The sequence below is a fragment of the Phalaenopsis equestris genome, unplaced genomic scaffold, assembly GCF_001263595.1.
Source record: "Phalaenopsis equestris unplaced genomic scaffold, ASM126359v1 Scaffold000313, whole genome shotgun sequence".
Lineage (NCBI taxonomy): Eukaryota > Viridiplantae > Streptophyta > Magnoliopsida > Asparagales > Orchidaceae > Phalaenopsis > Phalaenopsis equestris.
The window spans coordinates 299,972-312,444 of record NW_018164755.1 but is presented as its reverse complement, the minus strand read 5'-3'; the positions used below and the strand labels follow the sequence as shown (position 1 = coordinate 312,444).

Below are 12,473 nucleotides of genomic sequence, written 5' to 3'. Positions count from 1 at the left end.
TCATAGGTCTAGATGTATGGGTGATGCACTTATGCTGTTATTGTTTTTATCATTTATATTCTCGTGTTCCAAATTAAATGGTTAGGAAAAGACTGATGATGATGATGATGATATTTCAAATGTTACTTTGGAATATGTAATAAGTGGCACTGTTTTATTGAAAAGTATCTGAATTTCATGTGTATTAGACTCAAGTTTGCCATTTCTTAGAAATTGTCCTTGTTTCTAAAATGCATGTTGATGGTTCTAATTTCAAATTTCTGAGAAATATAAAGACCAAGATTTTTATGACAGAATATACAAGAACCAGAAATCTGGTGCAAACCAGAAATCTGGTGCAAGAATCAATTCGAATTGCTTTTTATGATATAAGTGTTCATTCTTTCTTTTAGTAATATTCTACCATGCATGCCATATCTTAAAATATCAGCACTATTACTATTTTTTGTCTTTTTATATGTCCCTTTACCACTGCAGTTTATGATGCTTATGATTACTTAGTTTCTCTTGCGTTTGTGTTTCAAAATATTAATTTGGAATTGAGGATTTGTTTTAGAAATACATGGATTTTGTTCTTACTAAGATTTCGTGATGAAGCGATATGTTTGAATTTTCTGATGATAAATTCATTTTAACCATAGAATTCACAATGCATTAACATTTCTTTTCTCAATGATATCAGTCTCTTAGTATTTTGGCCACCAAATTTCTCAACAACAATTTTCTTTTGATTTTTCTTCTCATAGATTGTTCCCCATTTCTGAAACATCTTTCTTCCGGAGTGAGATGCAAAGAGATGATACTATCTTGGCCACCTCAAGCTCAGATCGTACAATCCGGCTTTGGTGGAAGGTTTCTTCTTTTGGCATTTATATTGTAACATAGTTATAAGAACTTTATTAATTTTGGGCGATGGTTTATATGATTACCATTTTGTTCTTCTTTTCTTCTTTTTTGTTGGTAGAGGTGTTCCATTTTTCTTGCATTTCCAAATGTCTCTGGCCACTTCCACTATTAGAAAGTTTTTAAAGCAAATCTATTATGTTTAAAAAATGTATGCATTTCTTTCAAAAGAGCAATAGCTAAGAAGTAAAATCACATTTTTGGTATTCTTAGAAATAAATTAACGCAAATTTATTATCTTACAAAAAATTAATGAATTTCTTTCAAATAGCAAAGTAAGTCCACATTTTGGTTTTGTTTGTAGATGCTTGCCAAATCTTTTTATTGTAAATGTTACATGCCTTGTGGTTTAGGATTTTTAATTCAACCAAATGATGCGTTGAATGAAAATCCTACTAGTTGGATTTGAAATTATTTGCTAAAAATCATTAACTAAATGCGACACTTCTTTATAAGACCCATACTAAACAATGATTAGTACTCCCGCTATGTCTTTGTTGAGAAATTTGCTGCTCTCATGTTTTATCTTCTTATTTTGTTCTCTTTGTTTGATGGAGAAGGCATCAGAAGAGTAACTTATTATCCAAAAAACTAATCTAATTGAGACCTTCTTTGGGAAGCGTATGAACAAGGGTTGGCCCGGGGGGGGGGGTGGGGGGAATTAGGGTTTTAAAGGTAGTGATTGGGATTCCCAAAGATGGGTTTCCCGCTGTACCGTCTTTGGCTGACTTATCATTTTGTTGAGAAATTTGCTGCTCTCATGTTTTATCTTCCTATTTTGTTCTCTTTGTTTGATGGAGAAAGCATCAGAAGAGTAACCTATTATCCATAAGGGTTAAATTAGGGTTTTAAAGGTAGTGATTGGGATTCCCAAAGATGGGTTTCCTGCTGTACTGTCTTTGGTTGACTTACCATTTTTACGAGAGCTTTACCTGAGACAGTTGAATCACCTTTTGGGACTGTTCAGTGCGTAGCACTTTGAAGATTTGTGGTCTTTTGAGAAGGTTCCTTTTGAGGCTCCTATCTCTCATCAAATATTGGTTGAATTTTGGAATTTGATTGACCCATTAGTCCCTATGAACATGTAGTGATCTGAGGATCAACATGTCTAGTTGAAGATGATCAACAAATTGGATCTGAGGGGGGGGCGAACAAAATTAGGGTTTTAAAGGTAGTGATTGCGATTCCCGAAGATGGGTTTCCTGCTGTACTGTCTTTGGCTGACTTACCATTTTTACGAGAGCTTTACCTGAGACAGTTGAATCACCTTTTGGGACTGTTCAGTGCGTAGCACTTTGAAGATTTGTGGTCTTTTGAGAAGGTTCCTTTTGAGGCTCCTATCTCTCATCAAATATTGGTTGAATTTTGGAATTTGATTGACCCATTAGTCCCTATGAACATGTAGCGATCTGAGGATCAACATGTCTAGTTGAAGATGATCAGCAAATTGGATCTGAATGATAATGAATTGATGGAGTTGACCTTTGGGTTGCATTCTCTGTCAATTGTTTCTAGCACCACATTCATACTTCGACAGGGAGGAGCGTTGCATATATGGTGATATGTGTTGCTGATGGGAATACATAATCTACTTTGTTTCCTAGAGAGATAATTTCAGAGAAATATACGACTTCGGCAATGACTTCAATGTCTCTTTCTAGTACGCTCAAATGTCGAAAATTTCAGTAAGATTGAAGAATTCTCCTCAAAATTGAATAGCTAAAGTCCGCTTCTATTATATAATAGGTTGAGTCGCCTTGGAAATATTTGGACCGAGGACGAGTTGTCTAAATTGAGGAATTCCCTTGGTGAATTACAAAGGGGTATGGCTGATGTAAATGGCGAACTTTCTGTCTCGGATGTTTTTGGAATCAACTCGCTCAAATCAGCTCATGTTGGGCAAGGGGTTTGTGCTAAAGCGAATGATAGAATGGTTGAGTCCCTAGAATTTGCTTTAGATCACACATTGAAGTTTTTCTTGGTAGGAATGACCATTATTAGGTTTGTGGAATGAAATAGCTTTGTAATAATGTTTTACACTTAGCGATAAAATGAAATATTTTCTTTTATTTTGATGTGATGTTTTTAAATTCTTGCTATTATAAGTGTGGCACTTGAAGAATATAAATAATATCTCAATTTTTATCGTAATGCCCTCGTGATTTATTATTTATAAATGAATAGTTAAGATGGAATTTCAAAAGTATGTTTTCTAAAATAATCCTAGAGCTTTTCACCTTTAGTTTTGCCATTCTTCTTTCTTTTCAGCTTCTTCCTTTAATATATTGAGAATGAGTTCAACATTCATCAATAGTAGTCAAGCATCTGTCTTACGAGTTCTCAAGATATTCCAAGCTCTCAGACTTGGACATGAATGTGATGTAAATGGAGTTTGTATTCAACACATCTATTAGATTGAGAGTTGCAAAGAAAGTTGAGTTACCCAACTCAATTCATGATAATGAGCTCATATTATTTGATGATCAATTTCACTTATGGTTGAAGCTTCCAATTCGTACTGAGTTAGTGGTGATTTTAATTTTTTTGGGTATCATCCCGTGCAAGTGATGCTACTTGAAATGAGAAATTGAGGCGCCTTGGCAATTGTTGTTGTTTGGACACCTTTTCACTTTTAAGGGATAGGAAGATAGGTTTGTACTATTTTTCAGGAGCTGACATCAAATTATTCGGGTTGGAATGTAAGATAAAGACTTGAAAGACGAGGTAATACTTTGCCCATGAGTAAGGACGGGTGACGGATATATACTCATCCTCATCTATTCCTGTAGAAAGGATGCTATTGCTCCCGCTAATTCCTGAGGGCGAAAAGAGTTTTCTAATTTAAAAAAGGCTGGATTTGACGGTGAAGATTTTCTTGAACTATAATTTTGTGGGTAGGATGATCTCACTTGAATTGTTTCTTACTTGCCTTTACTTATGATTCTGAATTCAATTTCAGCCTTAGGCCAAGTTCCACGACTATTGTTGAGAAACAACTTTTTAACATTTTTTTCTCCTATCTTCTAGCTCATTTGTATGGTGCTCCTTTGCTAGATGATAAGGTTTCACCCTATTAGACAAAGGGAAAAAAGAGGTGCTAGGCTATCGCGAATGAGTCAATCAAGGAAGATTTTGAGGTAATATTTGTTTGAATTTTTACATTTATGGCTCTATGAATTCCTTCTGATAATTGAAATCTTCTTTTATTAGTTAGAAAGGGCCCCAAGAACTGAGGAAGATGAGGCTGAATTAGAGCCAATTGAACTTGCTCCCTTGTCCATCTTGCCTTTTGCTGGTACAAGCCCTTATTTACTCCTTATTTCTGATAGATAAATTATATTGCCAAAAAGGGGTACAAATAATTTAATAATATCCTCAAGGAAGCCTTCTTCTTTTGGTTTTCCTTGCCATCTTGAGGCGGGCGTTCCAGTTGAAGTGCATGAAGCTGCGGGACAGTGAGGTGCTGATAGAGAAGAAACAATAAGAGTTAGCCGTGAGGAGGAAGGGTAAGGCTGTGAAAATGCTCATGATTAGGTAGAGCCACTCAAGCAAAATGTGTTCCTTCCTGTAGAAACATCTTTTGTGAGAACTTTTTCTTAGTAGAAGAGTGGAATTTTGGTGTGAATGCTGAGAGAACAACCACTCAAATTGACCTCACCGAAGCATGCACGAGTCTTCTGGGGGAGCCTATTCCCTAGCTTATGAACTCAGTCCTGCCATTCTTTCCTTCTTATACGAACAAAAATGGAAGTTGGGCCTGAAAATTTTCATTTCATCGTCATGTAGGCTCAGGCGTTGGCATGACAAACATCTTTTATCATGGTGAAGTTCTTTGGAAAACTCTTTAGCAAAAGATTTGTGGAGAGGACTCCAAAGGGTCACTAAAAGCAGAGATGTTTATAGAGCCACAATTGACATTGTCATTTTTTTGTGAAATATATAGAGCCACAATTGATATTGTCATGTTTTGGATAAATGTTATGAAGAAATGAAAAACAAAAAAAATTGGTTACATAATTATTAGAGATGAGGGAAGGTCATTGCTAGCAGGCAGAGAATTTAAATAGAGAATGTTTGGCATTAAAGTCTGAGTTTCTGAACTTAAAGGTGAGTTGCAAAGAATTAATGAGAGAATGGGTCTTTGAAAGTAGGACTGCAAACGAACCGAGCCAGCTGAGGTTTAGGTTGCTCGAGCCCATGCCTGTTTGTCTGCACCATGTTTATGCTCGCTTGAGCTCAAATCAAGTTGTTAGAACATTGTTCATGTAATAACCGGTTTTGTGAAATCAGGTAAAGTTTTTGGCGAATTATAATGTATCCCAGATTTTTGCATCCTTGAGATTTCATTTGAATTAATTTTATAAAATTTTACGTGTTAAAATGATCAATTCCATATATAATACTATATGTAAATTATGAATAAATTAAAAGTTATAAAAATCAGAATTTATAAGTTTAATTAAACTTAATTAACCCTTACGACCGTTCTCAATCGACCTACCCGTGATATCTACCTTTATATGGCATCGAAAGAGCAAGACCTTCCATCCCAAACCATCTAATTTCTTCCTCCTCTTCACTGCCTATTCAATCGCACTCGGCAAAAGGCTCCCGCGAGTTGAGATCGCAACACTGTAGCATAGGCGCAATCGCAACACAGCCACGACCCGCAGAGTCGCGATTTGCAGCAGGTAAGCGGCTGCTGAATGCTGGTGTGCCACAACTCGCTGTTTAGGTTTTGGGGACAAAATCTAGTGGTACGAAACCTTCATTAATACTATTTGAGTTATTCCTTTGCTTCCTCACATTTCAATTTTGACGCTTTTCATGAATTGTACATGGTTTTCATTTCTGGTCGCCATAACAAAGATGAAGTTGCGTCGAAAGCAACGAAATTTATTTTTGAACTTTTGTAAGGGTTTTTAGTGAGAAATCAACAAGGTGAAGGGAGGAGTAAGCAAAGATAGGAAGTGAAAGTTTTAGCAGTATCGAAGAAGGTTGGTTATGTCGAGAGGCTCATTGGAGATAAGAAAGTTATTTCTTGGGTTAAATTACTTTATACTTTATGAGCCAAGATATTATAAAATCCTAAGCTATTTATGAATTTTAAATTATTTACATGAGGTGGCGAGCTCAAGGCAAGCGTGTGAAAATTAGTCGTACGGGGGCTCCTTCAATTTCAGTTAAATTAACCCTATGCTAAGAAGAATAATTCGAATAATGGAAAGTACTTGAATCTTAAAGTTTGATTTTTGTTCTATTGGTTACTAATATTAATTTAAATGTTATCTCAATGCTTAGTTAGTTATTGAAGATCGAGAATCTATGTGTCAAATGAATCGAGTAATTATATTGTTAAATTTCAATAATCTTTTTTATTTTAAAATGTATGTTTGTGTCCATATATGCTTTAGGTTAGTTAGATTGTTCATATTGTTAGACAGAAAATATAAGCATGATAGAAAATATATGCAAAGTATGTAGAAAGGTATGCATAATGTGCAAGATAGACATGATAAGAAAGATATTAATGATATAAGAAATATGCAGGAGATAGAAGATATGAATGATATGAGAGATATGCATGATATGGAAGATATGCATGATGAATAGTTGCACAAGCATGCATGTTAGTAGATACATGAAGATGTTTTAGAAGAATGTATGCTTTGAAGAATGAATTAGCTCATATATGAATGCTTGTATGTGCATGTTCAGAGGAGTTCACCCCCTAATGGTACAAGTAATGAACGCCGATGTATCCGTATGCGTAGTTTTTTTACCTTCCCAGACAATTATGATAGTTATATCACTAATCGTTGCGTCGACGAGATAATATCAGTCATGAACGAGTAGACAAAGCTTGCCACCAAAGACAATTGTGATGTTTGCATCGCTAACTGCTGTGCCCACGGGTGAACATCAACTAAAGAAAAGTAAGAGCTTTTCCACCCCACACAATTGTAATGTTTAGATCGCTAACCGCCAAACTGTAGTGATAATATCAGCCAGCGATATTTAAGGTTGTTTTGACTGATCCTCAAAGAGTTAGATGTGTATGTAAAGATTATAAAACAAATGTAAAATTAAAGTAAATGCATATAGATGTTTTGAGTATTTTCATTTCGAAAATGTCATTGATACATGCGTTAACATATTATAAGATTTCTTATAGAAATATGAAGGAGCAACATAATAAATGATTTATTATAAAGTAAATGCATATAGATGTTTTGAGTATTTTCATTTCGAAAATGTCATTGATACATGTGTTAACATATTATAAGATTCTTATAAAAATATGGAGGAGCAGCATAGTAAATGATTTATTATAGAGATATAAATGACCAACATGTACATTGATCTCTTTTCTTTGGATTACTATAGTTTAAAAGTGTGATTATTCATGAGTTATCTTTAGATAACTCATGTTTTAATATTTTTTAATGTTTTGAATGTGATGAATAGAAGATGAACAAATGTGTATAGTAGGGAATCTTTTGAATATGATGAATAGAAGATGAACAAATGTGTATAGTAGGGGAGAACAACAATAAAAAATGCATGAATTTTTACTTGTTAATTTTAATTTTTTTTAGTGGTTTTTTTATGAATATTTAAATATTAAACGATTAGTGTAGAAATAAAATAACAGTGAATTGATTTTTATTGTTAGATCGTCCATTCCCGTCTTTGTTAATTTCAAGCTCTGGGTCTGTCATGAGAAAATTAGTATCAAAGCAAGAGGTTTGATTAAATAATATGAATCTTAATGAAAGAGCCAATATGATGATCGAATTAAGTTATAAATAATATAAATTAAAAATTTCAATTGAGTCTAATTAAATTATATTGTTGTTATTTCAGAATTATGGATGATCATGAAGAAGATGCCAGAGATGATAATATAGAATTTGTTATACCCCAAAATGTCATAGTTAGTGCCAGTGCATTTTCTGATATGATGAACACTGCGACTCAATTAAAAATTCTCAATCCTACGCTAATAGCGGTTGAGGAGCACCAATGGATAAGCACTTGAAGAGCTTTCGGGAAATGAGACCATTATTTTCGGGAGTAGGAGGGCCACTGAAAGCTGAACATAGATGGTATGACATTCCACTAGAGAGGAAAGTTAACCTTGCCACCTTTGCTTTTGAGGGGAAAGCTGAAAGTTGGTGGCATGGTCAGATACAAGAGAAGTTTGGAGGTAGAGCCGACCACTTGGTGCATTGGGACGAGTTCGGGATAACCTTAAGAGATTGGTATCATTGTCAGCTTGGAAACTCATGAAAAATAGATTCATTAGGTTGGTCCAAGGAGATCGATCGGTTATGTTGTATGAAGCGGAGTTTACTATGCTATCGAGATATGCACCACTGCTCGTTCCAAATGCAGAGGAGAAATGCCGTAGATTTTTTATGGATTGAATGATTCAATCAGACAACCATTAGTCTCACTTGGTATTGAAGGCTATTCAATCCTTGTGGGGAGGGCTAGGCGGGTGGAGATTGATTTTAAACAAACCCAGAAGCATAGATATTTTTACATAGAAGAAGAGTTTGGAAGAATTGACATCAGCAGTTCATTCAGGAGAAGGGGAGTCTTTCGAGAAGAAGATAAAGACCTCACTGATGGAGTTGTTAGCTAGGCTGGCAGTAACACTATACAATCCTGTCTTAAGTGTGAAAAACAATATTGCGGTGAATGTTTATATGTGTTGAAGGCATGCTACTTATGTAGAAAGCCTAAACATTAGCAGAGAAATTGCCTTAATTTGTTAAGAGATCCACATCAGATGCTAACCCATGAAGAGATTCAACTCATGGGAATTTTCAAGAAAGATCTACTTCTTGAAGTGGTCAACTGAGGATGACAGAAGCTGATACCGTGCCTCGTAAGAAAAAAACCAAGATAGAACATTCACCCAAGAGTTTATTCCTTAATTCATCAAGAAACAAAAGACTAAGTTACCACTAATATTGATGCATAGGGTTTGATGGATAAATTGTCTTTTGGGTGTTATGTTGGATTTACATTTGTTTTAGTTATCACTTATCAAGAAACAAATTTTTGTAATTACTTTATGTTTCTTTTTCATAATATATATTTATATAGTTGATGAGTTCATAATTTCTTAGGACAATTTTTTAAGGAGGGGAGATTGTAATAACTAATTTTTTGAAATTGGGTAAAATTTTTTACGACTTAAAATGTACCACAAATTTTGCATCCCTCAAATGTCAATCGAAGTAATTTTATAAAAACTCTATGCGTCAAAATTATCAATTCGATATATAATATTATATGTAAGTACTGAATAGATTGGAAGATATAAATATTGAAAGTTATAGGTTTAATTAAACTTAATTAACCCTTAATTATTCCTCTCTAATTCCGCATTACTATTCCCATTCAACTTACCACATGATATTTACCTCTGTATGAAATCAGAAGGGCAAGATCCTCCATCCAAAAACTTTGTATTTCTTCCTTCCCCTCCCTGCCCGTTCGATCGCGCTCGACTGAAGGCTCCCGTGAGGAGTTGCGATTGTTTAATTGCATAAAGAATAAGTTCATATGCGTGCTTCAACCAATGCTTGATAGTAAAATTTTAAATATCCAATAAAATGATATCACATGAAATAGAGCCAAATTCATCAAAACTCCACAACAATTTTTTTGTTAGTGACTATCTTAATACTAATATAAAATCATAAAATGCTAATGCAATGTCAAACATACTTCAATTGTCTTTCTGAAGGATCTAACATTAATAAGGATGTAGAATATGTCATTTGACTATGTGATTTTGTCGTCAAATAGTATTGCAAAAGGGGAAGCTATGACTATAGCACTTTGAATAGTTGTTTGCCGCAAAAGATCAACATTATATTATGATCATGGTTGAAGCCCGAATGTTCTCTAATGGCTCAACCTCGTATATTGTGAATTGTAGAATGCACTTGACATGACACGATGCTCTCTATCGGCTAGGATTGAGTTAAACTTGCACGTTTAAGCGACTATCTATTAAAAGTTTTTATGTTTTTCTTAAATGATTTAACTTATGACAATCAATAAGGATAATTTGGCCAGCTTGGGTTGACAACCTCTTTCAACTAAGTCAGGGTGTGCAATAACTTGCCATAATGGAACTTGAGTTAGTCAACTTTACTCTCACCATCTGCAAATTAAATGTGATTAATTTTTGCAATCTAAATTCAAGTTCTTGCTACTGTAAGATAATTACCTGGAACCTAGGACTAATTTTTTATGATAATTCTTTCTCATCATGAAGAAGATAAGCTATTGTAATGGTTCCTGTTACATGGGGAATGGAAAATGAAGAATTGAGGAAGAAGAAGGGAAGGGTTTGGTAAATGGATAGATGGGAGAGGAAGCGAGGGGGTTGAAAGCTTAACAGACAAGTTCATCCTATAAATCAACGCGAGAGGCGGGAGCACTAGTGCGTACGGTTAGACCGTATAGGAAGGCAGGAGCGACATTGCGTGCTTTCTTACCCGAGGAAATGATGTAGTAGGCCTTGTGCTTAAGGGAAGAAGATCGCAGTGTTGCTTGTTGCGTCGAGCCATGATGTCGACAAAGATGGAGCCAAAGCCATAAATATTGTGGGGTGCGAGGGTAGAGGGGACGAAGACCGACTTGTGGCTTTCGATACGAAGGAAGAAAGCAAGCTTCAAGTAGTTCGATCGAAGGAGCTCTCGTGCGAGGAAGACTCTCGTCCGGACCTGTTGCACGGAAAAGGGGAGGAAGACGTACTTCAGCGGGGTTTAAGGCTCGACCGAAAGAAAATATAAGGTTGAGTTTAATAATTCTAATATTTAATAAGAATATTATAAATCTATAATATATAATCATATAAATGTGTGTGTGTATGTGTGGGGGATTACTTAAAATAAAATAAATTAATTAATAGTCTATTAAAATATTAATAGTTTATTAAAATATTAATAGTTTATTAAAATATTAAATTAATTAAATTATATTAAATTAATTAAATTTTATACCTCGTTTGATTTTTTAATTAATAGAAGAGTTGACATCAAGACAAATTAAATATCAGATTACTTACATCGAGGTGAGTACTCATGTTCTTATTTTATGATAATATTTTGTTTCTTTAGACATATTGCATTCACCATTACTATTATTAGTTATATTGAAATTACTGTAAAACTTAGGATTTTGAATTATAATGAATTTTTTGTTTGTATTGTAGGAATGATATGTGTGTGCATTATTATTGAATGATTTGACTGTTATGCAAATGAGAAATAAATATTTTTTTGAGAATGTGATATTTTTGTTTGATGCTTGTATGTGTATGATTGACTATGATGGAGCGACCCCTTAATGGTACTAGTGAGGGAATACTAAGATACTCGTGCACATATATGAAAAAAAAATATTGATATTGAAGTACCTTAATTGATATAATTTTTTGACGGTGCTCCTGTGACGGTTGTATAAATATGAAATTTTTTTAATATGTTATTGATATGGTAAGACTCTTTGAATAACATCAAATATTTATTTTGATTTATTAAAAATTTTAACTAGCATGCATATTGTTCCATTGTATTACTGTAGTTGAGGGATATGAGTATTCACTGGTTTGTTTAGTTCACTGTTATTTTTAAAATAACTTTTTAGGAAAATTTTAAGAGACTAAATGATGAGCAACAGAACAAAAAACATTTATAAAAAATAACTTTTTAGGAAAATTTTAAGAGATTAAATGATGAGCAACAGAACAAAAAACATTTATAAAAGATGCGGACAACCAGTATTAAAGTAATTTTAAATATAATGCTTAATTTAATTTGATTAGTGACTCTTTTATTTGTTAAATTGTAGACAAATATATAAAATTTAGTTTTCATCATCCAATCGTTTGTCACCATCTTGATTAATTCCAAGTGCCAGGTCGGGTCATGATAATTACCATAAGGGTTTGTGCGTATGGGAATGGTCCCTTTTAGAATCCTGAAATCAGATTATAAAGCCTTCATAAAATGAGTGAAATTCTGGGTAAATGTCTTATCTAAAAAACTTAAGGTCTCTTAAAAATCTTATTTGAAGCCAATAATAACTCTCTCAAGAGAGTCATGCATTTTTTTAGAAGTTCATAATGTTGTTAGGCTAGTTGATGCTTCCATCAACAAGTTCTTGGTCGTCAATTCCATTAATGTGGTAACTGAGTGAACTCTCATTATAGCAAGCATCTATATTTTAACACCAAAAATTGGAGAAGTCAGGTAAAATTTTAACTACTTTGAAATGCACTCCAAAATTAGTATCCCTCAAAATTCAACCGAATCTATTTGCTAAAATTCTACGCATATGTAATACTATTTATGAATTTTTAATAGAATGTGAGATATAAAATTTTAAAGTTAATAGTTTAATGAAGTTAATCAATCATATTCTCCCTAATCTCTTCAACACTGTTCTCAGCCGACCTCCCCGCATCGAACCATGCATGCATTGACTTGATTTGATCGAACGACTAAGAGTATGGGGGGTAAGATAAATTGCCGCTATTC

At 33.9% G+C, this 12,473-nt stretch overlaps 1 protein-coding gene across 1 annotated transcript in view; it reads left to right on the top strand.

The window, feature by feature from the left end:
* Positions 1-746: 746 nt before the first annotated feature.
* LOC110025608 (F-box/WD repeat-containing protein 1A-like) overlaps positions 747-12,473 on the top strand; it is a gene marked incomplete at its 5' end in the record, with an annotated part of 48,387 nt that continues 36,660 nt past the window's right edge. Inside the window, 1 exon segment of the mRNA XM_020726186.1 lies at positions 747-852. Coding sequence (XP_020581845.1) covers positions 747-852 — 106 coding nt within the window.